This window comes from Rutidosis leptorrhynchoides, chromosome 4 (assembly GCF_046630445.1).
Source record: "Rutidosis leptorrhynchoides isolate AG116_Rl617_1_P2 chromosome 4, CSIRO_AGI_Rlap_v1, whole genome shotgun sequence".
Lineage (NCBI taxonomy): Eukaryota > Viridiplantae > Streptophyta > Magnoliopsida > Asterales > Asteraceae > Rutidosis > Rutidosis leptorrhynchoides.
The window spans coordinates 589,156,371-589,183,550 of NC_092336.1; the positions used below are offsets into that span (position 1 = coordinate 589,156,371).

The 27,180-nt window shown below is 35.9% G+C and overlaps 2 protein-coding genes across 6 annotated transcripts; one reads left to right on the top strand and one right to left on the bottom strand.

The window, feature by feature from the left end:
- The first annotated feature begins 4,207 nt into the window (after nucleotides 1–4,207).
- Nucleotides 4,208–15,026, top strand: LOC139842905 (probable polygalacturonase At3g15720). The gene is made up of 10 exons (XM_071833003.1): nucleotides 4,208–4,261; nucleotides 5,956–6,108; nucleotides 6,255–6,395; nucleotides 13,043–13,213; nucleotides 13,299–13,322; nucleotides 13,616–13,823; nucleotides 13,877–13,988; nucleotides 14,095–14,194; nucleotides 14,284–14,400; nucleotides 14,745–15,026. The coding sequence occupies exons 1-10, from the start codon at nucleotides 4,208–4,210 to the stop codon at nucleotides 15,024–15,026; spliced, it is 1,362 nt and encodes a 453-aa protein (XP_071689104.1).
- On the bottom strand, nucleotides 6,168–18,477 carry LOC139839750 (DCC family protein At1g52590, chloroplastic). Of its 5 annotated transcripts, none has more exons than XR_011757054.1 (7): nucleotides 18,164–18,473; nucleotides 17,280–17,337; nucleotides 16,373–16,480; nucleotides 15,615–15,707; nucleotides 15,418–15,515; nucleotides 14,083–14,145; nucleotides 6,168–6,408 (listed from the first exon to the last, which is right to left on the bottom strand). XR_011757054.1 is itself a non-coding variant. In XM_071829900.1 (7 exons), the coding sequence occupies exons 1-5, from the start codon at nucleotides 18,366–18,368 to the stop codon at nucleotides 15,434–15,436; spliced, it is 546 nt and encodes a 181-aa protein (XP_071686001.1). In that variant the 5' UTR covers nucleotides 18,369–18,473; the 3' UTR covers nucleotides 6,168–6,408; nucleotides 14,083–14,114; nucleotides 15,418–15,433. The 5 variants fall into 5 exon arrangements, 4 of the variants coding, with proteins under 4 accessions (XP_071686001.1, XP_071686000.1, XP_071686002.1 ...); XM_071829900.1 differs by having other exon boundaries at nucleotides 14,083–14,114; XM_071829899.1 differs by lacking the exon at nucleotides 14,083–14,145.
- Nucleotides 18,478–27,180: the final 8,703 nt, after the last annotated feature.

The following is a 27,180-nucleotide window of genomic DNA, read 5'->3' on the forward strand; positions in this document are numbered from 1 at the left end:
CATATTACATTAACATATATAATATATAATAAATTATATATATAATAAATACGAAATATATATATAGATATATATATATATATATATATATATATATATATATATATATATATATATATATATATATATATTTCAGTAGGTATATAGATATAATAAATATATAAATAATAAATATATATAATAATATATTAATATATAATATATATATATATATATATATATATATATATATATATATATATATATATATATATACATACCTTAACAGTAGGTATAAATAATATATATATATATATATATATATATATATATATATATATATATATATATATATATATATATATATAATAAAAATAAACAATAAGTTATATACCTTTTTTTCTTTTTTTCTTGTTTGCGAGTAGCCCGAGATTCTTGCACTTTTTGCGATTCTTGTGATTGGGTTTGAAAAGTTGCTTGTTTTGTTTGAATATTATGTTGTGTTTGGTTTTGGAACATTTGTTGGCTTTTGAACAATTGTTGCGATTGGTTTTGGAACATTTGTTGATTTTGCATCATTTGTTGGTGTTGTAAAAATGTCCATTGTTGTTTTTGTTCTTGAGTTAACGGCGGGACAATTTGTGGCGGTTGATTGAACCCAAATAAATTTCTAGTGACGGATAGCAATTGTTGTGGACTTGGTGTATGAAGAGCACGGTTTAACCCGGGACTATAGGAGTCCCGAACGCCAAAAGATTTGATAACGGACGGGTACTTGAGAGTAGTGCATCGTGATCATCATCATTTGCGTTTTGTGAATTGCTTGGAGTGTTAGCCATTTTTTGTAAAAAAATAGATGAAATTGGGAGTGTTTGAAGTAAATTGTGTGTATTTTTATTGAGTAAAATGGGGATATATATATATATATATATATATATATATATATATATATATATATATATATATATAATAGTAAAAATAATTAATTTTTTTTTATCACCATCGGCTCCCCCCAACGGCTAGAAAAATGCCCCAATTACATGTTGCCACCTAGCTCCAACGTCCGTTGGAGCTCACGTTGGACCTTTCAAAACGCCGCAAAAAATTCGAGCGGCAACGCCGCGATACTGTTGGGGACCGGCGTTTTCGGGTGCCAAATCGGATTCAACGGGGTTGTTAGACCCCCGATACAAATGGTCTAACTCATTTTTTCGTCACATTTAAAGCGTTAGTTTCGTAAAAAAGCCACTCTACGTCAAAGTATTGAAAGTCATAGACTATTACGATAAACTATTACGATATATACGAGTGGTAAATTGTAATGTGCATGTTGCAACGGAAGGTGTTCGGAGGACGCATCCAACACGTCAATAGCACGACATGCTAGATCTCTTAGTTTGTGTCGTGCGAGTTGCTGACACAAGCAAAACATGAGGCATGTATGGTCATGTGGCAAGCCCGACGGTTTTATAGTCGTTAAACATAAAAATAAAAACTAGGTGGTAGATAACTTTAAAATATCATGACTAACAATGACACATCACTCACCACTTTTCACCGGTATTTTCTCCACTAATTCTCAATCTAACACATTATCACATCATAGTCATCTCAAATACATTCACCACTACCAGTGACGGACCCAGAAATTTTCTTCACCGGAGGTGAAATTTTTTTTTTTTTAAACTGTAGGATTTTTTTTGGTAAAATATAAAGTTTTTTAGCAAAATTTGAAGATTTTTGAGCAAAATACGAAGGTTTTGGGGCAAAATAAAAATGTTTTTGGGCAAAATATGAAGGGTTTGTGCAAAAAAAAATCCATCGATAAACAAAAAAAAATTGCACTAAAAATTAAAAATTCACTGGGGGCGGGAGCCTCCCACCTGCCCCTACGTAGGTCCACCCATGACCACTACAACTCCCTTTCGTGGCTCTTAATTTTCACCTCAACGCCACATCAGCACTCAAAAACTAACACACAAATCATATAATTAAACATTTTCTATCATGACCAAAACATATTCCTTATAACTGCCACATCATAAATTAATTTATCTTTATATTTACTTTAACTAACACAAAAATATTAATAATTACACATATAATCATAATTTTTTTTAGACAACACTTTTATTAATAACACATTTAGAATTTTTTTTGTTACAAAAGACATAATTGGTTATGTATATAATTTTTTTACATGATGGATTAAATGTGTTTACAATATGAATTAAAACTTGTATATGATGCATTAAAGGTGTTCTAGCCAAATTTATGGTGAATGCAAGTAATTAACGCGAGTAACTAGTTCGTGTCTATGGTTAGTTACGGGTAACGACGGATAACCAGCTATAACTAACCATAAGGATTGGTCTTATAAGATCATTCCTGTCAGAGCGTCAACTCCCTTCCGTCAGATGATGTGTCACAAGCTGACGAAAACTGACGGCCCCTAACGTGGCGTCAGTTAGTTGTTGCTACTTCCGTTAGTTACTTTTGTGACGGATTCGTTTTATCCGTGAATTTTCACTTCCACCAACCACATTCAAGATATATTTAATATTTATTATTTAATTTATTTTTTACCACCCCATTTCGAATCAGATTTTAACATCAGCCTACCCAATATTTAACACAAAAAATTAACACAACGGTTAGAAAAAATGTTAGTGCTACATCACATCCAGTTTTTACTTTTTGACTAAAATGCGTTCAACTGTCTGTGATATCACAATCACGGTTAGAAATGATCCAAGGGTGGTTGTACCATATTACTCCGTACTGGAGTACAAATACCCATGTGACCTTGCAAGGGTTTACTTACTCCTCACTTCAATCACACATTATTCTACCATTTTATAACGCATTTTGCCACATATTTCGTACAAACATTACTCTACTAGCTTAGAAACAACTCCAAAGTACCTTTCATTTTTATGTAAGAAATGTTCATTTAACGTTGTCAAGATCTAGATCACCTGTATTTTATTATTTCTGATAATAAGATCAAGACTGTATGATCGAATGGGAATTATAATTATAATATCATATGAAAATGCTCTTATGTAAGCGACATTTTTTGCGATATATACTAAATGAAACATATATAAAAAATCTTTGAACTTTTTTAAAATTCAGATCCAAAATAATAGTGCAGATATGGTGTAAATAAGTCAAGTTACCACCGAAGCTTGCCTTGAGTGGTATTAGGGTGCGATCCAACTTGGGGTACTGCCAACCTAGGTTCGATTCTCACTCCAAGCAGAGAGTTTCCAACCTTTAATGGTACTGTCAACATCAATGCAATTTGGGAAGGTCTCTGAGGGGGCTTTCCCAACCTTCGATGGAACTGCCAACATCGTCGCGAATTGGGTTTCCTCCTAACACGTATGTGGGTGACAGATGAGAGCATTCGATGTCGATATCGTCGTTCAAAAAAATCATGCGCATAATTAGGCGTCCACATATTATGTGCATGTAACCCTAAATTCACGTACGATATACACATATCAAGTCACATATCTAGCGTCCACGCCACATATCATTTAAGTACAATGACATAGTTGCGAAATTGGGGGTGCGCCTATACCATTGGATGCTATCTTTAAAAAGCTCGTGTTTAACTTTCAGCTTAAGGATAAGATCAATCTTGATTTGGTTTCCTAAATTTACGTAAGTTAGTTATGGAAAGAATTGCATGTAACTAGGGTTTGTATTTTAATACAGTTCTGATTGATGGCTTACAAATACAAGTCCCTAAAACCCCAAAACGAAACTACGTTCATACATAACAAGTACACAAGTCGCCGAATAAGCATTCGCAAGACAATCGCAATCTCTAAGGCTTTCAGGTATGTCCCTTGAACTGTGAATCCTTCATGCCTTTTTGGGTCACTCGATCATGCATGCGTGTTGGATGGTTGGTGGACTTAACGATCGGCCACTCCATCGGAATCTTTACGATTTTGGTGAGGGTTATCCACGACCTATGTCAGAGCTTGGAATAATGTTTTGTCCTTAAACCCTAATTATTGCACTCAAGTATGTCTTCATCCTAACCCGTGTAAGTATGTTTGATCAATTGGCGCAATTCGAAGGATCAATTATGTGACACTTTACTAGGGTTTTAACGACTTTTGTTTCTTATTTACACATTTTCTTTTCTTATTTCACGTTTCACTAATCGGTCTCTTTAAGGTTTTTTTGAATTTTCAAGCATTCATCATCAATGGCTGAAGGAAATACTGACAATCAAGGGAACCTGACATTGTCGGAAGCACCGGTTGGTCCACGTTTCCAACCCCAACAAGTTCGTCAACTCGAGCTTCACCAACTGCACTTATGCCCAGAGCGCCATGACCAAGGCTAGCTAAGACTAAACCTCCAACCTATAGAGCTGCAACTAGGCCGCGCAAGGAACTCAACAGAGTATTGTTAGGCTAACAGGTAGTAGGCCAAGGGGTCCAGCCCCAACAGTCACCTGCTCACCATCCTATGAAAGTATGTACTCAACCAAGACTGGTTACATTCCACGTCCATATATACGATCAATAAATTTATGTTTCGGGCCGCCACCTCCCAATATCCCTACCGGATGGGAAGCTCATAAAACATATGTGGGAACATGTGCAATATATATGTCGGCAGGCACGGAGCTTGAAATTTCATATTACAGGGGCCGAAAAAAATCAACTAAAACATGTAGTTTCAAATATAAAAATAAAACCTCAGCATAGTGGACTGGTGGGCCAAAATTTCTTAAAGCCCAAAATTTCTTGAAGTCTTAAAACAAATTACAAAAGTGACGGTTGTGTATTCAGGGGGGCCAAGGTTTAATTTTTACATATAGTCCTCATAAAATACGAAAAATTACTAATAAGTACAAAAGTTTTTGGGGTGGCCACAACACCCCCCCCCCCCCCCCCCCCCCCCCCCCAAGTAACCTCCGTCCTTGTATGTCGGTGCAGCCAGCGCCTGCCGTAGACAATCAGTCTCGAGAACATGCCTTTATATGGTTACCACTGCAAATGCGCAGGAAAATTTACGAAACAAAAGAATTGATATAAAACGATCAGACGGCTAGGTTATACCACCTGTGACACTGCAGCAAAAAATCCCTCAACAGTTTGCGTTACTTACATACGCAACACCCAATCCAACTGTTATCAACAGTCAACAGATTGGCTGTATATATTTTTAAAATGTCCGTTTAAATATACTAATAAGCAGATAAAGTAAAAGACAAGTAGCACTCTTGATTGATAGGAATAATAACAAGCAGATAAGTTGACTTTGCATGCATGCTTAGAAAAATTATCCGTACAGAAATTTTCATTTTGCGTAGTGATAAAGGTTGTTATGAGCAATCATATCGGTTGCTTCCAATCTAACGTGTTTTGACAAAATGTACAAACTAATATTATAATGCTTATCAAACTTTCATTCCCCTTAATTAAAGAACATATTTGTATATATATACACACACATGAAAATGACAGTAGGGACACTTCACTGAGAATCAATTGTAGTAACATAAGTTGTCTTAACAGATTGGCAGAATGGTAAGAGTCTACTTTAATTTTTAATTTAATTAAATTTCAAAACCCTTTTGTACAGATTCTTGAATTAATACACAAAATAGAAACCAATCATAACGGTACGTGAGAAGCACTTCAATGGACAACGAGTTGTAGGTTCAAGCTTCTTGAATGGCCTTGTGTGGGTGTGGGTGTATAGCATCTGCGTTATGTTAGTATTAGACGAATAAACTATTAGTCTTATGTGGGTGTGTGTATAGCATCTGCGTTATATGTTAGTATTAGACGAATAGACTATTAGTCTTACGTCTAATTATTAGGACAATTTAGTTAGGAAACATGGTTGACATATTTGGCCGTAAATCTTATCACAAAAGTAAATTTCATATTGGATTTTGTTATAGTGCACTTAGTAAGCATCACATTCATATTCATGCAGGTGCAGATGGTCACATTGGTTCTGGTCTTGCTATCAAGTATGCTCTCTTTTGCTTTAAGTTCTAGTGTAAGAATCAGTCTTGCATCAACCTCCAATATTTTTGATGTGATGAAATTTGGCGCCAAAGGAAATGGGAAAACCGACGACTCACCGGTTAGTCAAATAGTTCTGTATGATTGTAAATTGCATTCAGGATGTGATAGTACGTAATATTATAGTACAATTTTACTAAATCTATAACACAGAATTAGAATCTATATTCAAAACACACATAAATGTGATGCAAATATATATTACAGGCTTTTATGAAGGCATGGAAAGCGGCTTGCCAATCGCAAGGGAATCGTAGGAGTATATTAGTCATACCAAGAGGAGTGACGTTTTTCTTGAAGCCTATAACTTTCAGCGGTCCATGCAAGCCTTCGAATATATACGTCCAGGTATACCTTTACCCTATAGGACATTCATAAAAGAAAATGAATATTTTGGCTCACGGGTATAAATCTCCATCACCATGGTAGTAATATTACATTCAAACTCCCAATTTGCGAAACAGGTATAACCGGACATGTGAAGTCTGGTTCCGTACACATCATCACATGATTGCTAACCTAACACGTCTTAATAGGTTGAAAGAGATCATATGATAACCCGATTAGGCCATGATCGTTCTTAGTATAAATAGTTATGCTCTCCGAATAATTTGAAGAGAAAAAACCTAATCCCCTCATCCATTTATTGTTAATGCATAAACTGTTATAATTCAGTAGGCTTATAACTACCTTTAGTGGTTTGATTCTTGATGTTATAATTCAGTAGGCTTATAACTACCTTTAGTGATTTGATTCTTGATTTAGAATACTAATAATGAAGTGTAAGAACAAAGATGATAATGGAGAGAAAGAAAGAAACACTTTGTAAGTGTGAGAAATGGTGCAAGTTTAATGCTTGTATTCATGAGTATTTATAGCCTAAAATCTCAATATAAAAATACATACTTTGTGTACCAAAATTGACTATATGTATACACCAAAATTGACTATCCATATCTATATTATTATTATTATTATTATAACACTCCCCCTTGGATAGCAATTTTATTTTGTTGAAGATCAACTATAAATTACTGCCTCGTTAAAAACCTTGCTAAAGAAAACCCAGTGGGAAAAAACTTTAGCTAAGGGAAAAAGAGTGCAGCATGGAGTTGACTCCCCCTCAATTAGACATCGCTTCAGCTGTTACATCTTTTGAACATGTCTCATGCCAATGTTATGAACGTGTGTTCTGAAAATAGCAGTTGGAAGTGCTTTCGTGAAAAGATCAGCAGAGTTTTTGCTGGATTGCACATATCTCATTTCAATCTGGTTGTCCTTAATGAGATTTTGAGTGTATGAGAAGAATCTAGGTGGTATGTGTTTTGTTCGGTCACTTTTGATATACCCTTCTTTCATCTGTGCTATGCAAGCTGCATTATCTTCATAGATAGTTGTTGGACTTTTATCGCGTTCTAGTCCACAAGAATCAGTAATGAGTTGTGTCATTGATCTCAACCAAAAACATTCTCGAGTAGCTTCATGTAATGCAATCACTTCGGCATGATTTGATGATGTAGCAACAAGTGTTTGTTTTTGAGAACGCCATGATATTGCAGTATCTCCATTTAGGAATACATATCCAGTTTGAGATTTAGCTTTATGTGGATCAGATAAATAACCTGCATCTGCATAACCAACCAAATCTTGTTTTGATTCGTTAGAATAAAATAATCCTAAATCAGTAGTTCCTCGAAGGTATCGAAATATGTGTTTGATCCCATTCCAGTGTCTTTTGGTAGGAGCAGAGCTGAACCTTGCCAACAAATTAACTGCAAAAGAAATGTCAGGTCTTGTACAATTTGTAAGATACATAAGAGCTCCAATTGCACTGAGATATGGTACTTCTGGTCCAAGAATGTCTTCATGATCTTCACATGGACGAAATGGATCAGCTTCAACATTGAGTGATCTAACAACCATAGGAGTACTTAATGGCTTTGCCTTGTCCATATTGAAACGTTTCAAAATCTTTTCAGTATATGTTGTTTGATGTACAAGTAAACCATTAGGCATATGCTCAATTTGTAAACCAAGGCAATACTTGGTTTTTCCGAGATCTTTCATTTCAAATTCTTTCTTTAGAAGTTGAATGGCTTCATGGATCTCTTTATTTGTACCTATGATGTTAAGATCATCAACATAAACAGCTATGATCACATATCCGGATGTTGTTTTCTTAATGAAAACACAAGGGCAAGTAAGGTTATTTGTATACCCTTTGCTTATCAAGTAATCACTTAATCGGTTATACCACATACGTCCCGATTGTTTTAACCCATATAAAGATCTTTGTAATTTAATCGAATACATTTCTTTGGGTTTTGCATTTGATGCTTCTGGTACCTTAAATCCTTCAGGTATCTTCATATATATATCACTATCAAGTGATCCATATAGATAAGCAGTCACAACATCCATGAGATGCATTTCTAAATTTTTAGAAACTGCCAGGCTGATTAAGTATCTAAAAGTAATTGCATCCATAACAGGGGAATAAGTTTCTTCATAATCAATTCCTGGTCTTTGAGAAAAACCTTGAGCTACAAGTCTAGCTTTATACCTTGTAACTTCATTTTTCTCATTTCTTTTTCGGACAAAAATCCATCTGTATCCTACAGGTTTCACATCTTTAGGAATGAGAATGATGGATCCGAAAACCTTTCTTTTATTGAGTGATTCTAATTCAGCTCGTATTGCTTCTTTCCATTGAGCCCAATCATGTCTATTTTGACATTCAACCATAGATGTTGGTTCTGGATCATCATCATTATTCATGATGTCATACGCAACATTAAATGAAAATTTCTCATCAAGATTTTTCATTTCATTTCGGTTCCATAATATTTTTGAATATGCATAATTGATTGCAATTTCTGTATTGACATCATCAATCTCCTCTGCAGTAGGAGTACTGATTTTTGGTTCTTCTTGAACACTTTCTTTTACCTCATTATCAGCTGATTTTCTTTTTCGAGGATTTTTATCTTTTGAACCAATTGGTCTTCCACGTTTCTGACGTGGCAAAGATTCATGAGTGACGTTATTGCCAGCTTTTGGAATTTCAATTCGAGCTGGAGTATTTACTGCTGGTATATATGATTTTGTCACCATTTTTGTATCTGTAAATGCATCAGGCAATTGATTTGCAAGTTCTTGTATATGCATTATCTTTTGAACTTCTGTCTCGCATTCTTTTGTGCGAGGATCAAGATACTTTAATTGAGGTTCACACCATGAAACATCGTTTTCTTTATTTTTCATTTCTCCCCCTAATCTAGGGAACAATGTTTCATTAAAATGACAATCAGCAAAACGTGCTGTAAAAACATCTCCTGTCATAGGTTCAATATACCTTATAATTGAAGATGTTTCATATCCAACATATATTCCCAACCTTCTTTGAGGACCCATTTTTGTACGTTGTGGTAGCGCAATTGGAACATACACTGCACAACCAAATGTTCTAAGGTGGGAAATATTTGGCTCTTGACCAAAAGCAAGTTGTAGGGGGGAATATTTATGACTTGCACTCGGTCTGATGCGAATCAATGCAGCAGCATGTAAAATTGCATGACCCCATATAGATACAGGGAGTTTTGTTCTCATTATCAATGGTCTAGCAATTAACTGTAAACGTTTAATCAGTGACTCGGCTAAACCGTTTTGTGTATGCACATGAGCAACAGAATGTTCAACAACAATTCCTATAGACATGCAATAGTCATTAAATGCTTGAGATGTAAACTCACCAGCATTATCAAGTCTCACCTTTTTAATGGTGTAATCAGGAAAATGTGCTCTCAATTTAATAATTTGGGCAAGAAATTTTGCAAATGCCACATTACGGCTTGATAACAGACAAACATGAGACCATCTGCTAGATGCGTCAATTAGAACCATGAAATATCTAAATGGTCCACATGGTGGATGAATTGGTCCACATATATCACCTTGAATTCTTTCAAGAAACATTGGTGATTCTTTCTCAACCTTAAGTGGTGAGGGTCTAGTTATCAATTTTCCAAGAGAGCAAGATGTACATGGAACCATTGTATCATGATGGATTTTTCTATCCTTTAGTGGATGTCCATGAGTACATTCAATAATCCTTTTCATCATTGTTGATCCTGGATGGCCTAATCTGTTATGCCATAAACTGAATACACCAGGATCAATATATTTTTCATTAACTACCATATGTGTTTCTGGTACATTTATATGTGTATAATGTAATCCAGAACTAAGTCTTGGCAGTTTTTCAACCACATGACTCTTGTCAGTGATACTTAAATATTTCTCATTTTCTGTTGTTACCGACTGATAATCATACCCATTAAGGTATATGTCGGAGAAACTCAATAAATTTCTGCTTGACTTGGGAGAAAATAAGGCATCATTTATTAAAAATTTTGTACCATTTGGTAGTATGAAATTTGCCTTTCCTATACCTTTTATCAAGTTAGCAGGTCCTGATATTGTATGTATAGTTCCTTCCGTTGGTTTTAGATCAATAAAATATTTCTCGGATTTAAGTATAGTGTGTGTAGTTCCACTGTCTGCTATACAGAGATCTCCACCACTTGATTGATGTTGTATTCCAGCAAAATTCATATTGAACTTCATATATAAGAAATAAATAGTGAGTACATTAATATTACACAATATTTTAAACGCAAATAGATAGTACTGAAACATTTAGCAAACATAATGACAAAGACAGACGATATTAAATCGTTTATTTTTCAAAAGACACACAACTTAAACATTCAAGAAATCTTCATATAAATCAGATGGTTTCTCAGTGACTGTTGGATCAATATTATCCACAAAATTTACTTCCTTTTCTTTACCTTTCAGCGAATCCTGATACATCTTAACAAGATGTTTAGATGTTCGGCAAGTATTAGCCCAGTGGCCCATTCTACCACATCTGTAGCAAGATTCTTCAGAATTTTTAGAAGAATTTTCTTCAACATCTTGTTTAATGGGCTTGTTTTGTGGTTGATATTTATATTTTCGTGGATTACTATTTCTTTGACCACCACGGCCACGACCACGACCACGTCCACGCCCATTACCATTACCATAAGGATGGTTTCTACCATAGTTATGGCTTTTGGCATGATGATGGTGATGGTTATTATAACCACGACCTTGCCCGCGTCCTTGTCCCTGTTTATAATTATTTGCAGTATTTGCTTCAGGGATTGCAAGTGTACCAGTAGGACGGGATTGCTGATTTTTCATTAATAGCTCATCATTTTGCTCTGCAACTAAGAGATATGAATTAAGTTCAGGATATGTTTTGAACTTTAGCATTCTCAAATTTCTTTGCACTGTGATGTTTGCAGCATTCATTGTGGAGAAAGTTTTCTCCATCATGTCTGCATCACTAATTTCATGTCCACAGAATTTAAGTTGTGAACATGTATTATACAGAGCTGAGCTGTATTCATTTACTTTCTTAAAGTCTTGGAACCTTAATGTTCTCCATTGTTCCATTGCAGCTGGAAGTAAAATTTCTCTTTGATTATTGAATCTGCTTTTGAGACCTTCCCATAAAACATGGGGATCTTCTACAGTCACATAATTATTTTGTAAGCATTCATCAATATGTTGATGAATAAAGCAACATGCCGTAGCTTGTTCTTTTTCAGAACAAGTGTTGTTTTCATTTATGGTTTCAAGAATGCCCATTGATTTAAGATGCATTTTTACTTTTATAACCCATGGCATGTAGTTGTTTCCAGTTGATTCTAAAGGAGTAAATTTAAGCTTTTCCAGATTCGACATTTTCTATTATCAAAAATTAAAACAAACATCATGATAAATTAGAGTCAATTTATATTCATAAGTATATAAACATTAAACATAAATTTAATATAACATAAATGATAAGTAGGTGACAGTGTCGACCATGTGTAAGCAATCATAAATAAATGTTATATAACAAAAATATAAATATTAGTAAACATAAATGAAAATTTGGCGACAGTGTCGACCATATATTTTTTCAGGTGGTATAACCGACCTATATCATTCTGGTGGTATAACCGACCATATATCATTTTGGTGGTATAACCGACCATATATCATTTTGGTGGTATAACCGACCATATATCATTTTGGTGGCAGAGCCAACCATATTTAGTATTAAGATTATCGTGCTGGTAACGTGTTATAATTCAGTAGGCTTATAACTACCTTTAGTGGTTTGATTCTTGATGTTATAATTCAGTAGGCTTATAACTACCTTTAGTGATTTGATTCTTGATTTAGAATACTAATAATGAAGTGTAAGAACAAAGATGATAATGGAGAGAAAGAAAGAAACACTTTGTAAGTGTGAGAAATGGTGCAAGTTTAATGCTTGTATTCATGAGTATTTATAGCCTAAAATCTCAATATAAAAATACATACTTTGTGTACCAAAATTGACTATATGTATACACCAAAATTGACTATCCATATCTATATTATTATTATTATTATTATAACATAAACAGTGATTTCATTTTATTCTCGACTTTCCAATAATTTTATATAAGGTAATCTAATTTATATTGCTCATATTTAACACAAATTATACATAGCAAGTAAGTAGATCACTACAACCCTAGTTACCTACTTGACCCAACTTATCCATTTTGCAACTTTTAGGCATACTACATGACATCACATGAAACCTATCAATGTGAGAGGCGAAGACAGAATTTATAAATAAGGGAGTCAATTCACAACAATTAAAAATCAATATAAAAATTTCATATACTACTTATATAACTGGATCAAAGATGTAAAAAATTATTATATATTATTCATATTTAATGGAGGCTTGTATTCATAGTTAGGCAATCATAGCAATCAATTCACAACTTTTAACACACTATAATTGGCCGATTTGAGGAGTTGAGAGTGGCAAAGCATCCACATGCATCCCCTGTCTCCGCCACTGTGCAAGGTTAAATGTTTTTTTATATTGTCGAAAAAAGGTATCAGGTAACATCGTCGCTCCAACAAAGAAAACAGATTGGTTTGGTCATTACCACGATAGATGGATCTTATTTGCGCTGGTGAACGGTCTTACAATGAGTGGAAATGGACGAATAGATGGTCAAGGTCCTATTTGGTGGAAGGATGCCTGCATTACTCCTCCAGCACCGGTAAGTAGTTACTTAATTTATTGGTTTAATCTTAAACCGCATTATACAAATTTTTTACAAATAACGCATTTGAATTTGATTTCAGGGTACAACTTGTCATGCACCAGCGGTAAGTAACAACTAACAAGTATCCTTGCACTGGTTTTCAGTAGGTATTTTGCAAATTACTACAGATGACAATTTCAACCCATTTACTTTCTAACTGGTCCATTTCAGATATGTTTTATCTCACAAGGGTCAAATGGAACCCATTTAATGCACAAAATAACTAACAAGTGAACAATCTAAGACTAGATATATAATTTCTTAGTCAACTCGACCCATTTCGACCCCACCCAAGCAACACATTTTTCACCTCTATTACAAAGTAAAATTTTGTTTATGATTTGAATTCTGTGACAGGCCTTACAGTTTAAAAGATGCAATAACTTGCGACTCAATGGTTTAACACATTTAAACAGCCCACGAGTCCATATCACAATAACTACTTGTAATGGTGTCATCGTATCTAATTTACACATCATTGCCCCTGAAACAAGTCCAAATACCGACGGGATTAACGTGGCGACCTCCACTAATGTCAATATACGTGACTCAATTATCGCGACAGGTAATCTTAACTACTTTCCGAATTTGTCATGATAATTTTTCTTTGAATTTCAGCCGGCCTTTTTCAATCTTGTATAACCATAGGAGACGACTGTATTGCTATTAGTGGAGGTTCATCTAATATCAAAATCAGTGGTATCATGTGCGGTCCAGGCCATGGGATAAGGTATTACAGAGCTTATAATGCAAGAAACTAAGAGCCAACTATACTTGTTGGGAATTATAGAACAAGTCATAATTTCATATCAAATTTTTTGTACCTTTTCGTGTAGTATTGGATCCTTGGGAGGAACTGATGTGGTAGAAAATGTAGATGTTAAGAACTGTACCATGAGAAAAACGCTAACTGGAGTACGGATCAAAACTTGGCAGGTAATTTAAATAGATATGTAAATTCTATAACTTTTTGTCATAAATCTTTATCAAATTATAATTAATGGATGGCTGCTTTCATTCGACAGGGAGGAAGTGGTTATGCAAGGAAAATCTCATTTGCAGGCATTAAGTTCGATGCGGTGTACAATCCAATCATAATTGACCAAAACTATTGTCCTACTCAGGAAAACTGCCTATTCTCTGTAAGCATCTTAAGCTAATGTCTAACACACACACACACTCTCTCTCTCTCTCTCTCTCTCTCTCTCTCTCTCTCTCTCTCTCTCTCTCTCTCTCTCTCTCTCACACTCTACAGTTACAGGTTGATCTTACAACCTCGTTTAAGTATGAATGGGTCCATTTCGGTTACATGATTTATCTCTAACGGGATCTTAATAGAGAATTTCTAGAGTGCTTACAAAATAATCAAGCGTCCTTTCTATAAAACTCCTATATTATTTTATCCAACATACTTCGTACGTATTAATACATATGCTACAGTTTTGATAGACATGCTTTAATCTCAAGCTTTTTCCACGTATATTAGTCAGACGAATTTATTGATATTTTTCTATATGTGGGATTCTCAAATACAAAGACATCGGCTGTAAAGTTGAGTGACATCACATACAGAGGAATATCAGGGACATCAATGATGGAAAATGTCATAAACCTAAGTTGCAGTAAAACTGTTGCATGCACAAACATTGTGATGGATCGTGTGTATATCAAGTCAGCAATTCAAGGAAGAACAGTTTATGGCAGCTGTACCAATGCACATGGAAGAGCTAGCCATGTAAAACCTTCATTTAATTGCCTAAAACCTTAGACCAGCATTTATAAGGCTTAAGGTGACACACAGCATATCTTATTAGCATAATAACTCTTGCATCAAGTTTATGTTTATTTTAACAGATTATAATATAATATAGTATGATACGAGCTACTTAAATTCATCAAGATATGTATTCTAATATATATATATATATATATATATATATATATATATATATATATATATATATATATATATATATATTTAATGCATACAACTCTAGATACCTAACTTTATTATAGAATGTAATTGGAAGGTATGTATGACAGCATAATATGACATGGACATAAAAGCAGTGAACATTAATTTGCTAGTTCACATTTTAAGTAATTAACAATACAACTCAGCTTCATTAGTTAAGCAGTTAATTGTACGTAAAGATTACCTTTAAAATATATACCCTAAAGTTCACATGTTTCTGAACGACCAAATACAGCATAACGATTATCCGCAATGTTTTCATACACGATATCCCTGATGAATCTGCAGCAAGAAACGGGCATGATTTAAGATATACGGTTCATCAAATCATTTTCATTGAAGGATAACATCAATAACAAATCGGCAAGGATAAGTCCTCACAAAGGTACAAACTGAAGAAAGAACGCTAGCTGAGGAAAGGGCAAGTCTATGTACTCCATGATCTTCAACACAGCTTCTGACTTGATATATGATCTAAAACACAGTTAATGCTAATAAGTTGCATATGAATGGCTTGATACGGTTACTAAAGCAAGTTTTGGGATACGGGTCAAAATGGGTTTAGTTTGAAATGGGTCATTTTTAGTGATGTTCAGGTCCAATAGACCCATTTGGGAAGAAAAAATAGAATTGTACATAAATAATTGACGGCTTTACGCATCAATAATGATTGCAAAAACAATACTATCTTATAAATAGTTCAAATCCATAGAAAAAAAAAATAGTTTAGAGGTTCTATACATTTTATATATACTTTTAGTGACTTTCAGAATTATATATACTTTTAGTGACTTTCAGACCGTTCAACCTATTTGACTCGTTCCCACTTCTCCTTTTAGCTAAATATATGATTTGGCCAATTTTACCCGTTTGAGATCAGATACAACTGAAAACAACAGAACACTAAGAAGTAAATGAGCAGAAATTGCCACCTCTAGTGGTAAATATAGTACCTTAAGAATTAGTACAACAGTCATCAATATCTATTTACAAGGACATAAAGATGAGGTATTCCCTCAACGTGAATCTTAAGACTCACAATTATCTTCTGGACAACGTTCTCCTCAAATGATGACCCATACACTACAATCTCAAGGTAGTCTAGCTACAATAGCAATAGGATTGGTGTATAAGCTTACCGATTCTGCTCGACAAGTACAACACTTGAAATATCGTCAGGAGCTCTTCCAGACCTCCGTAGGAGATTCCTGCCTGCATCGCTTTGTAGGGCTTCAAACCGTATTTTCCTAAAAAATGAAGGTTAACTATTGTAAGTTGGAGCCCACTTTTACCTTTTTATGGGACCCACTTTTTGTCTTTCATGGCCTCTCATGTTAACTTGAATGAGATCCCAGTCCATTTAGTGCAGTGTAATATTCTGAATACAACGCCCAGTTGTTCGAGTTACGGAATACAACTTTTATCTACCATAAAGCACACTAATCTATTTCATTATCTTCATTCAGCTGCTGAATCATTATGTTCCAGTACAGCCAATAAATAGTGAACCTCCTAATAAATAAAAGAACTTCACATTTAGCTTTCAACAATAAGAATTTTATAAAATGTGATACTATCAACCTTTTCGCAAATAGGAGGTTATAAACCGTGTCAATAAACCAAAAACCTTAAATTATCCAACTTGGCATACATTCTAATTCTTAGAACCATACAGGCTCACTATTTACCATTAGAATTTTAGAGCCAATATATCAAACCTAAATGTACTTTGTTAGACCAAGGCAACTTGTATTTTAGAGCCAATATCAAAGCTCCTCCTTCTGAAAAGTGACTTTGTTAGACCAAGGCACCTTGTATTTACAAGGGCTTTGGATATAGGTTTGTGTACATAACATAATTTATATTCTAGAACGGTGTTTCAAGTACCCAAACCCTTGACCTTTTCATCACATAAGATGTATTGTTCACTTAACATTTAAAAATAAGCATAAAGAATAACTTGAAAAGGAAACAACCACAATAAGAACACACTCAAAGCCTAAAATATATCATGAAGTAAATTTCAGAAAAACATGAAAGAGAAACCTTTGCCTGTCATTATCACGTACAAACTTCACACCTCCGTTACATAAGTTGCAGACACCTATCAAAATTAAACAATCCATATTATATCCACATAAAGTGTATATATAACACTTCACACACCAATTGTAGCAGACTACAAAAAAAAAAAAAAAAAAAAAAAAAAGTCGAAAAACCTAATTTTCTTTACTGGACAGTGAAATAGACAATGAAGTAATTAATCAGTTAGCAATTGACGGATTGAGAATATATATAAAACATGTAAATGATACATCGATATATATATATATATATATATATATATATATATATATATATATATATATATATATATATATATATATATATATATATATAGTGGACCAATCCATGGATAAGCACTAAATGGGGCACAAACGGGATATGTAAAATTTCAAAATAAAAATTTAAAAAAAAACGATCCTTTAACATGCAAATAGAAGAAAACGAAAAAATTTTAAAAAGTTTTTTAACAAAATCGTTCGAAAATCGATGATGAATGGTAAACATAAATGATTAAATGGTAAAATTAACCATTCATCTGGTTAATTTATCATTCATTTTGTTCACGATGAATGATAAAATTAATCAATACTAAAAAAAACAGATTCATCTGTTTACGATGAATGATAAAAAAATAGATGAATGGTTAATTTAATCATTCATCTGTTTTTTATAGTATTGATTAATTTTATCATTTATCGCGAACAAAATGAATGATAAATTAACCAGATGAATGGTTACTTTTACCATTCATCATCGATTTTTGAAAGATTTTGATCCTGCCATATATATATATATATATATATATATATATATATATATATATATATATATAAACATAGCTGAAATTAGGTATTGAGTATTACCGTCAAATAACATGATAGGTCTAGTATCTTGTTCGAAGAAGCTAGATGTCGCATCCACCCAATCCACCGCTTCGCCGCCGCGCGCCGAAGAAGATAGGTTGGCCGGAATTGCAGATAGGCGGCGAGTGGTGTGTACGATCGGTGGTAACAAACGAATCTGTGCACTGCTAGCACCAAAAGAAGGAGCTGCCGGAATCATCGCCATAAAATGAAATTGAGGAACGATTATTTTAGCGCCCTATTGTTTTTCTTCGGGTTAAAATTCTATCATATTTTCGAAAAAATGGTCAATATTGTGGGAGTATACTTGTCCACGTGGAATTTTATAATCCAGTTAGTTATTTTGATAAATAAAGTCTCAATAACATGAATACTGAAATATCACTCACAGTGATAGTCACTAGATGACTTGAAATATCACTCACAGTGATACTGAAATATCACTCACAGTATCAAAGACGGTTCATCGACAATCGGGCGAGGTAATATGTTCCCAGAGGTTTTTCCGGATTTCGATGTTATGATGACACGTTTGGCCGACTAGAGTCTATCGGGTGACGGATCTACCATGTATTATCATACAAGATAGATAATCGTTCTGGAAAGAATTTCTTGAAAGAAACGGTTAACGATCAATTAAAATGGTGGGTCCAGGAGGTTGAGTGGTTGGGCTCGTTTTGATACTTAGTTTGATGTGATTCCTCTTTTCGTCTTGTAATCGGATTTGTTTGGTTGGTTTGTCTTTATCGTTTTTGGGGTTGTTAGGGAGGCTCATTTATAGATAATTTCGGTTACATAGTTTTTTTTCAAGGTGCGAGCTTCCCCTTTTTTTTTATTCCTTGTTGATGGCGTTTTTTATTTGAAAACAACCTCGTTTTTACATCAATTTTTGTTATATTCACAAAAAGAAAAAAAAATTAAAAGAAAAATGATACTCTGTATTTTTGAAGCAAGGTATATTACCATTACCAATATAACTAATAGACAAAATTTGAATAGTACTATTCAAATTTTTATTTTTTACAAACCAACCACTAACTTTCATTAAAATACAAATCGAACCCCCTACTTTATACCTATATTATAAATTATTATTTATCCCATCACTAACACCAAAAACACCCACCACGCTTTAACGGCTTCTACACTGCGCTCAAACAGTAGGACCCACATAGACCACTACTGTGCTACATTTTTTTTTTGTCTCCAACGATAAAAGAAGCAACTTTCTTAAAAGGAACAACCCTTCAATGCTACCAAAAGATGTCGAAAAATATTTTTTTTACAAAATAGATCAACTAACTTTAACGCTAAAAGAAGCAACTTTCACAAAAGGAACAACCCTTCAATGTTAGATGTCGAAAAAAATTATTTTTTACAAAATAGATTCACAAAAGGAAAGACTTTTGTTTAACTCGCATTCAAAACGGAGCCCCCGGCGCGAAGCGAGGGCTCCACAACTAGTTAGTACTATATTTGAAATATTAGTACTGTATTTTTGAAGCAAGGTATATTCACCATCAAAATTGATTAATTCAATACTACATAATTTTGCGTTAAATATTAGCACTATCAAATGCATGCATTTATTAAATATAAATTTTAACTCGGGTCAAGCGAATGCATGTGTAGGCAAAAGCATTTGGCAAGCGGTGATTTAGTCGACTAGTGTCACACCTCCAAATAGGGCATGGGGTATTTGTGACTAATTATATCAAATCACAGTTGTATAAACGAGAACGACTCTATATGAGACGTTTTATTGAGTTTTGCAGCGGAAGATAAATAGATTACATTGTATTTAGAACATTAAATGTCTTTGATTGATATGATATGTAATGAAAACTCCAAGCATAGCAAGCAATCATCATCAAAGCAGCAGATATACAGCGGAAGCAATATTTAAGTACCTGAGAATAAACATGCTTTAAAAAGTCAACACGAGGTTGAGAGAGTTCATAGGTTTATCATAAATCAATAGTTCAATATAGCAATAGACCACAAGATTTCAGTTTAAAGTTGATTAATACCAAATATATTAATCGAAAGAGTTGTTGTTTGTAATATCGCGACTAAACAAAAGTTACCCCGTGACACCTTGTACTGTCAGTGTCGTTGAATCATTATTATGTATCCAAAGACCAACGGTCAAATGGACAGAGACGTCACTCTCAGTAGCGCTACTCACAATAACTAAGCTTGCATCTTATACCTCAGCAATTAACGATATTACGGCAGGGATTTAGCATGCCAAAGCACGTATATAGCATAAAAGTTTGAGTACTTGTGTCTAACATGTAAAACAGTTATAAAAGTTGCGCATGTATTCTCAGCCCAAAAATATAGATAAAAAGGGAGCTATGAAAACTCACGATAAGATACGATAGTGTAAGACCCAAATATTTCATAGTACATATGTGTGAATAAGTGATTCAAGTTGTGGGTTTTACGTTGTATATAATTAAAAGGCAAAAGAAGCTGAACTGGGCATCTGGCGCGCCGCGCCATTACGGGCTGACAGATTCCTTTTTCTTTTAAAATTAGATATTTTAAGGGCATTTTGCTAAAACCACTTAAGGTCCGACTTTAAGGCTTGGATCAGTGGTTTGGAGTGTCATTTACTCCATATTCACCCACCTTATCATCTTCCAATCAATTCTAGAGAGAGAGTTAGATTCTAGAGTGAGAGAGCTCAAATTAAGGAAGAAGAAACTCGAATCGGGTCAAAGTGCAAGCACTAAAGTTGTTCATCTCCTCATTTACTATGTTTTGATAGTTGTGGTAAGCCCTAAACCTAATTTCCTTGTTTTAATTGTTTAAGAGTTAGGGTTTGTGTAGGTAATGAACACTAAGACCCATTTGTTAGTGAATTTGGGTGTTTTAGGTGAAATTGGGTTATGTTGACTCAAAGATGACTAACTAGGGTTTTTCAAGCATTAATTGTTGTTAATAAACCTTAATTAGTTAGTAAATTGCTAGAACACCAATATTTATGTAAATGGATGTTTAGTGGGTTAGTGGATGACCCGAAATGGGTGTGTTGACCCTAAACGGGCCAAACGGGTCAAAATGGACCTAAGTTGGTTAATGTTTGCGTTTAGTGCATAAACCTTGTTCTAAAATGTGTTTTGAACCTATCTTGGCAAATGATTAGGGTTTTGGTGCGAGATGACCCAATATTAGGGTTAGGTGTCCAAATGGGTCAAAATGACCTAGAAATGGTGAGTGTTGCGAGTTTGACCAACTTGAACAAATGATTGATTATATATACTTTGTAATAGGTGCGTTACCTTGAAGTTTCAAGCTTGGTTTATTGATTCACCGAAGGCGAAAGGTGAGTGGAATAATTATATGCGTAGATATATAATGTGTTTATTTGTGTAGCGTGATATGTGAAGTGTCGATGTGCTAAGACACCACGTTCACGTAACGAGTGAAGTGTCGATGTGTTAAGACGCCACTCGGGAGTGAAGCATCGATGTGTTAAGATGCCACTTCGTGAGATGTAACGAGTGAAGTGTCGATGTGTTAAGACACCACTCGGGGTGAAGTGTCGATGTGTTAAGACACCACCCGGGGTGAAGTATCGAAGTGCTAAGATGCCACCCGAGGGGTTAGTGTGCGACGTGTTAAGTGCACTAATGGTTGTTGTGAACACCGACGGTCTTTAAACACTGTTCCTTGTACGATTGGTTAACCATGGTTATTGTGTTGTAGTGTAAGCATATTACTTTTGTTCATGTTATATATGCTTTTGGTTATGCTAGCTTGATTATGGGAAGTTATAGCTTGTATTTAGGACGATAAGCTAATTGTGACTGCTAGCATGTATACGGTATGCGCGTAAGTGTTTGCAAGTAGATATATTATATATGTATGTGTATAATTATTGCATTCACTAAGCTTTGCTTACCCTCTCGTTGTTTACCTTTTTATAGGTTCGATTGTGGACAAGGGTAAGGGCATTATCTTGGATTAGAGATCCCGCTTTGTTGATTAGGGGACGCTTTTTGGAAGTGTTAGTTCTTGGAGTTTGACCGATACTTGGATAGTTTAATCCCAAACGCCATGCTCGTAGTGTAGTTTGGTACTTAAACTTTTTGGCGGTCGAAACTCATATTTTGTATTTAAACTTGTAAATTGGGCCGTGTGGGCCCCGCTTCGTAAAACTAATTTTATTAATGGAACGTGCTATTTTTACATATATGAACTTGTGGGTGAAAGCGTTTCGTCTAATTATGTCGGGAAACGGTCAAACATTTTTGTGTATTTGGTTACCGGGGACAGCAATCTGCCCAGGTGGGTTCGCGCGCCGCGCCACCACCTGGGGCGCCGCGCCATATGCTGGCCAGTCAAATTTTTTTTTAATCTGTGATATTTTACACGGGTTTGGTTCGGGTTGTTACAAGTGGTATCAGAGCATGGTCTAAGGGATTTAGGTGACTTGAGATATGTGCCTAGACTTAGACTTTTGTGTGCGCGTTATGCGGGACTTGTAGGACTTTGGGTCGAATCGGGATTGGTTAATGCATAGGTTTATGTGAACTAATCATGCGCTATTTGTTTTGTGTAGTATTTGAAATCATCAAGCGAGATAGACTTTGTACTAGTGAGTTAATGCGATGTGCTCGCGTAGTAATGACTAGCTACCATTATTACGGGTGCAAATCGTGTCAAACAAGTAATGTACGACGATTGTCGAGCAAGATGGAGTAGTGTGGTGTATATGTATATACATATGTGTTAAGTCCTTTCGTTTCGTTGTTTAAATCTTTTCCGTTTTATAGAATGAAGATGAGAAATGGACACGACACCAATGACGGAAGTACGAGTGAGGACGTTGAGTTCACGGCCAAAGTTGAGGCCATCTTTAAACGTCAAAAGGCGGAGTTCCTCGAGGATGTTAAGAAAATGTTTCTAGATACGATTGACGAGCAATTAGTCAATGTAGTCAAGGAGCAAGTGAAGGTTTCTTCAAGGGGATAATGTGGGGAGACGGGACTTCTTCTATAAGAATTTCAAGGACTTTCAACCTCCCACCTTCGATGGTGAACGGGACCCACTTAAGAGTTCCCGTTGGATCTCCGACATGGAGGGGGCTTTTCGTACGTGTGAATGCCCTCTTAATAAAAAGACGAGATATGGTTGTAGCATGTTAAGAGGTGATGCTAAATTGTGGTGGGACGCGAAGATCCGACTTTATGGCGAAGAACAATGCATGGAGTTCACATGGGATGAATTCAAGGCGGAGTTTTTCGATGAATACCGAACTTCGGCCGATCTTACAAGGCTTAAGGATGAACTACGTTCCTTGAGGCAAGGGTCGATGGATTTGAACACTCTCAAATCCGTGTTTTTGTCCAAGACCCAATTTTGCCCGGAGTATGTCGGGAATGATAAAATGTTGAAAGAAGATTTCTATCGAATCTTGAATGATAACTATCAAGAGAAAATTAGTGTGAACGTGGTGAAGAGCTTTGATGAATTGTTCAATATGGCAAAGGGTTTTGAGGCGCTCGTGTTGAGAAAGAGCGGCTTTACTTTTGGCAAGAGAAAGAGTGAAGGTTCGAACCATTCGAACTTTTCAAACAAAAAGAACAAGAAGGGTTCCGGTAATGCTAGTGGTGGGAAGAAGGGTGCTTCCGGGGATTTTTCTTATTCGTGCTACAATTGTGGACAAAAGGGCCACATGGCTCGTGAATGTCCGAGTTTATCCTCCGCAAACAAAATCACTTGTTTTAATTGTGGTAAAGAGGGGCACAAAAGGCCAGAATGCCCCGACTTGCGTAATGATAATGTGAAGCGGTTAGAAAAGGCGACGGGTACGGCTAGGGGTCGCAACTACTTGATGACCAATGATGAAGCCAAACAATCGAACGAAGTTGTCTCAGGTACTTTCATGGTTAATTCTAATCCGGCAAGGATTCTTTTCGATAGTGGTGCAAATTTGTCGTTCGTGTCTCCTAAATTTGTACCTAAACTTAATAGACCGTTAGCTAAGTTAAGTCGTCCAGTAGAAGTCGAAATAGCGGACGGCAAGACAGTGCTAGTGGTCGATGTGTGCAAAAATTGTGATGTTGTGTTTGGTGCCGAAAACTTTAAGATAGATCTCATTCCAATGACTTTGGGCGATTTTGATATTGTTGTGGGTATGGATTGGCTCGATCATAATAGAGCCGATATTGCATGCCATGAAAAATTTATTCGTGTGAAGACCCCAAGTGGGGGAGAGTTAATTATTCACGCTGATAAGCGTAGAAGACTGGTGCCGATATGCACTTTTGCACGGGCACGTCGTTTCCTTGTTAGTGGTGGCATGGCTTTTCTTGCCCATGTTGTTGATACTCATGATGAGCCACCACCCATTCGTGAAATTTCGGTTGTTATTGAATTCGAAGACGTTTTTCCGGACGAGTTACCGGGTGTTCCGGCGGAAAGACAAGTTGAATTTCGCGTTGAGTTGGTTCCGGGAGCTACTCCCATTGCTAAAACTCCTTATCGTTTAGCACCAACAGAAATGTAAGAGTTGTTGAATCAAACCCAAGAGTTACTTGAAAAGGGTTTTATCCGACCGAGTGCTTCGCCATGGGGCGCTCCGGTTTTATTCGTAAAGAAGAAGGATGGTAGTATGCGGATGTCCATCGATTATCGGGAGTTGAATAAAGTGACGATCAAGAATCGTTATCCATTGCCTCGGATTGACGATTTGTTTGACCAACTCCAAGGTGCGACGTATTTCTCGAAGATTGACCTACGGTTCGGCTATCACCAAATGCGGGTCCGTGAGGAAAATATCGAGAAAACGGCTTTTCGAACGCGTTATGGGCATTTTGAGTTTGTAGTTATGCCTTTTGGTCTTACGAATGCACCGGCGGCATTCATGGATCTTATGAACCGAGTGTGCCAACCTATGTTGGACAAGTCGGTAATTGTGTTCATTGACGACATACTTGTTTATTCAAAGAGTATGAACGAACATGAATGTCATTTGCGTGAAGTATTGAAGACGTTACGAAGGGAGAAGTTATATGCTAAGTTCTCCAAATGTGAATTTTGGCTAAGGGAGGTTCAATTCCTTGGCCACATTGTGAACAAGGACGGTATTCAAGTAGATCCGATGAAGATAGAGACGGTGAAGAGTTGGAGACAACCGAATACGCCTACAGAAATCCGAAGTTTTCTCGGATTGGCCGGTTATTATCGTCGGTTTATCCAAGACTTTTCTAAGATCGCTTCTTCGTTGACGAAATTAACAAGGAAGAACGCGAGGTTTGTTTGGGAGAACGAGCAAGAAATTGCTTTTCAATTGTTAAAGGAGAAGTTGTGTCAATCTCCGGTGTTAGTGTTGCCGGAAGGGGTGGAAGACATGATGGTTTATTGTGATGCGTCTTTAAATGGGCTCGGGTGTGTTTTAATACAAAGAGGTAAAGTCATTGCTTACGCCTCTCGTCAATTAAAGGAACACGAAACGAGATATCTGACTCATGATCTTGAGTTGGCGGCGGTTGTACATGCGTTGAAAATTTGGCGCTGTTACTTGTATGGTGTCAAGTGTACGATTTATTCGGATCACAAAAGTTTGAAACATCTCTTTAATCAACGAGATTTGAATTATCGTCAACGTAGGTGGATGGATGTGGTAAAAGACTATGATTGTGAAATACTTTACCATCCGGGCAAGGCGAATGTGGTCGCGGATGCGTTGAGTCGAAAGAATCATCACCCGGTGTTACGATTGGGATTGTTACGTAAGATTATTACTAACGATTTTCTTGAAAAACTTGGTGTGATTCAAATAGAGGCTTACGTTCACAACAAGCATGCGGAACTAATTGTGGGGTAATCGGAATTCATTACTATGGGTTCGCGTGATTTGTTGTCTTTTCAAGGAAGAGTGTGGGTGCCTAAGATGGGTGATTATCGACAAGTGCTACTTGATGAAGCACATAAGTCAAAGTATTCCATTCATCTGGGCGCAACGAAGATGTATCTTGATTTAAGGAAAGATTATTGGTGGCCGGGCATGAAATGTGATGTTGTAAAGTATGTTGAGCAATGCGTCAAGTGTTTGCAAGTTAAAGCCGAACACCAAAATCCGTATGGTAAGTTGCAACCGTTAGAAATCCCGAAATGGAAATGGGAGCACATTACCATGGATTTCATCACAAAGTTACCTAAAACAGCGAGGACCCAATTTGATTCGATTTGGGTGAGAGTTGACAGATTGACGAAAAGTGATTTGTTTCTTCCCATTAAGGAAGCGATATCGTCGGAGACTTTGGCCAAGTTGTTTATCAAGGAAGTCATCTCTCGACACGGGGTTCCTATATCTATCATTTCGGATCGAGATACTCGTTTTACATCTCAGTTTTGGGAAAAGTTTCATGAAGATATGGGTACGCAATTAAAGTTGAGCACGGTGTATCATCCTCAAACGACGGTCAAACCGAACGTACGAATCAAACATTGAAGGATATGTTACGGGCGTGTATTATTGATTTTGGTGGTAGTTGGGACGAGCACTTACCTTTGGTGGAATTCTCGTACAATAATAGTTATCATACTAGTATTGGGATGCCACCTTACGAGATGCTTTATGGGCGTAGGTGTCGAACCCCGATTTGTTGGGGTGAAGTGGGACAAAAGGAAATCGGGAGTACCAATTTAGTCTTAGAGACGAATAGCAAGATTGATATTATTCGAGATCATTTGAAGAAGGCTCAAGATAGACAAAAGTCGTATGCCGATAAACGTAGACGAACGATCGAATTTTAAGAAGGCGACATGGTAATGCTTAAGGTTTCGCCATGGAAGGGTATTATTTGATTTCGAAAACAGGGAAAGTTAGCTCCTCGGTTTATTGGGCCATTCAAGGTTTTAGCTCGTGTTGGTGAAGTTGCATATCGATTGGAATTACCCGAAGAACTTGCGGGGATCCATAACACGTTTCATGTTTCCCATCTCCGTAAGTGTCTTACGGATGATTCTTCATGGATGCAACGAAATTGAGCTGAACA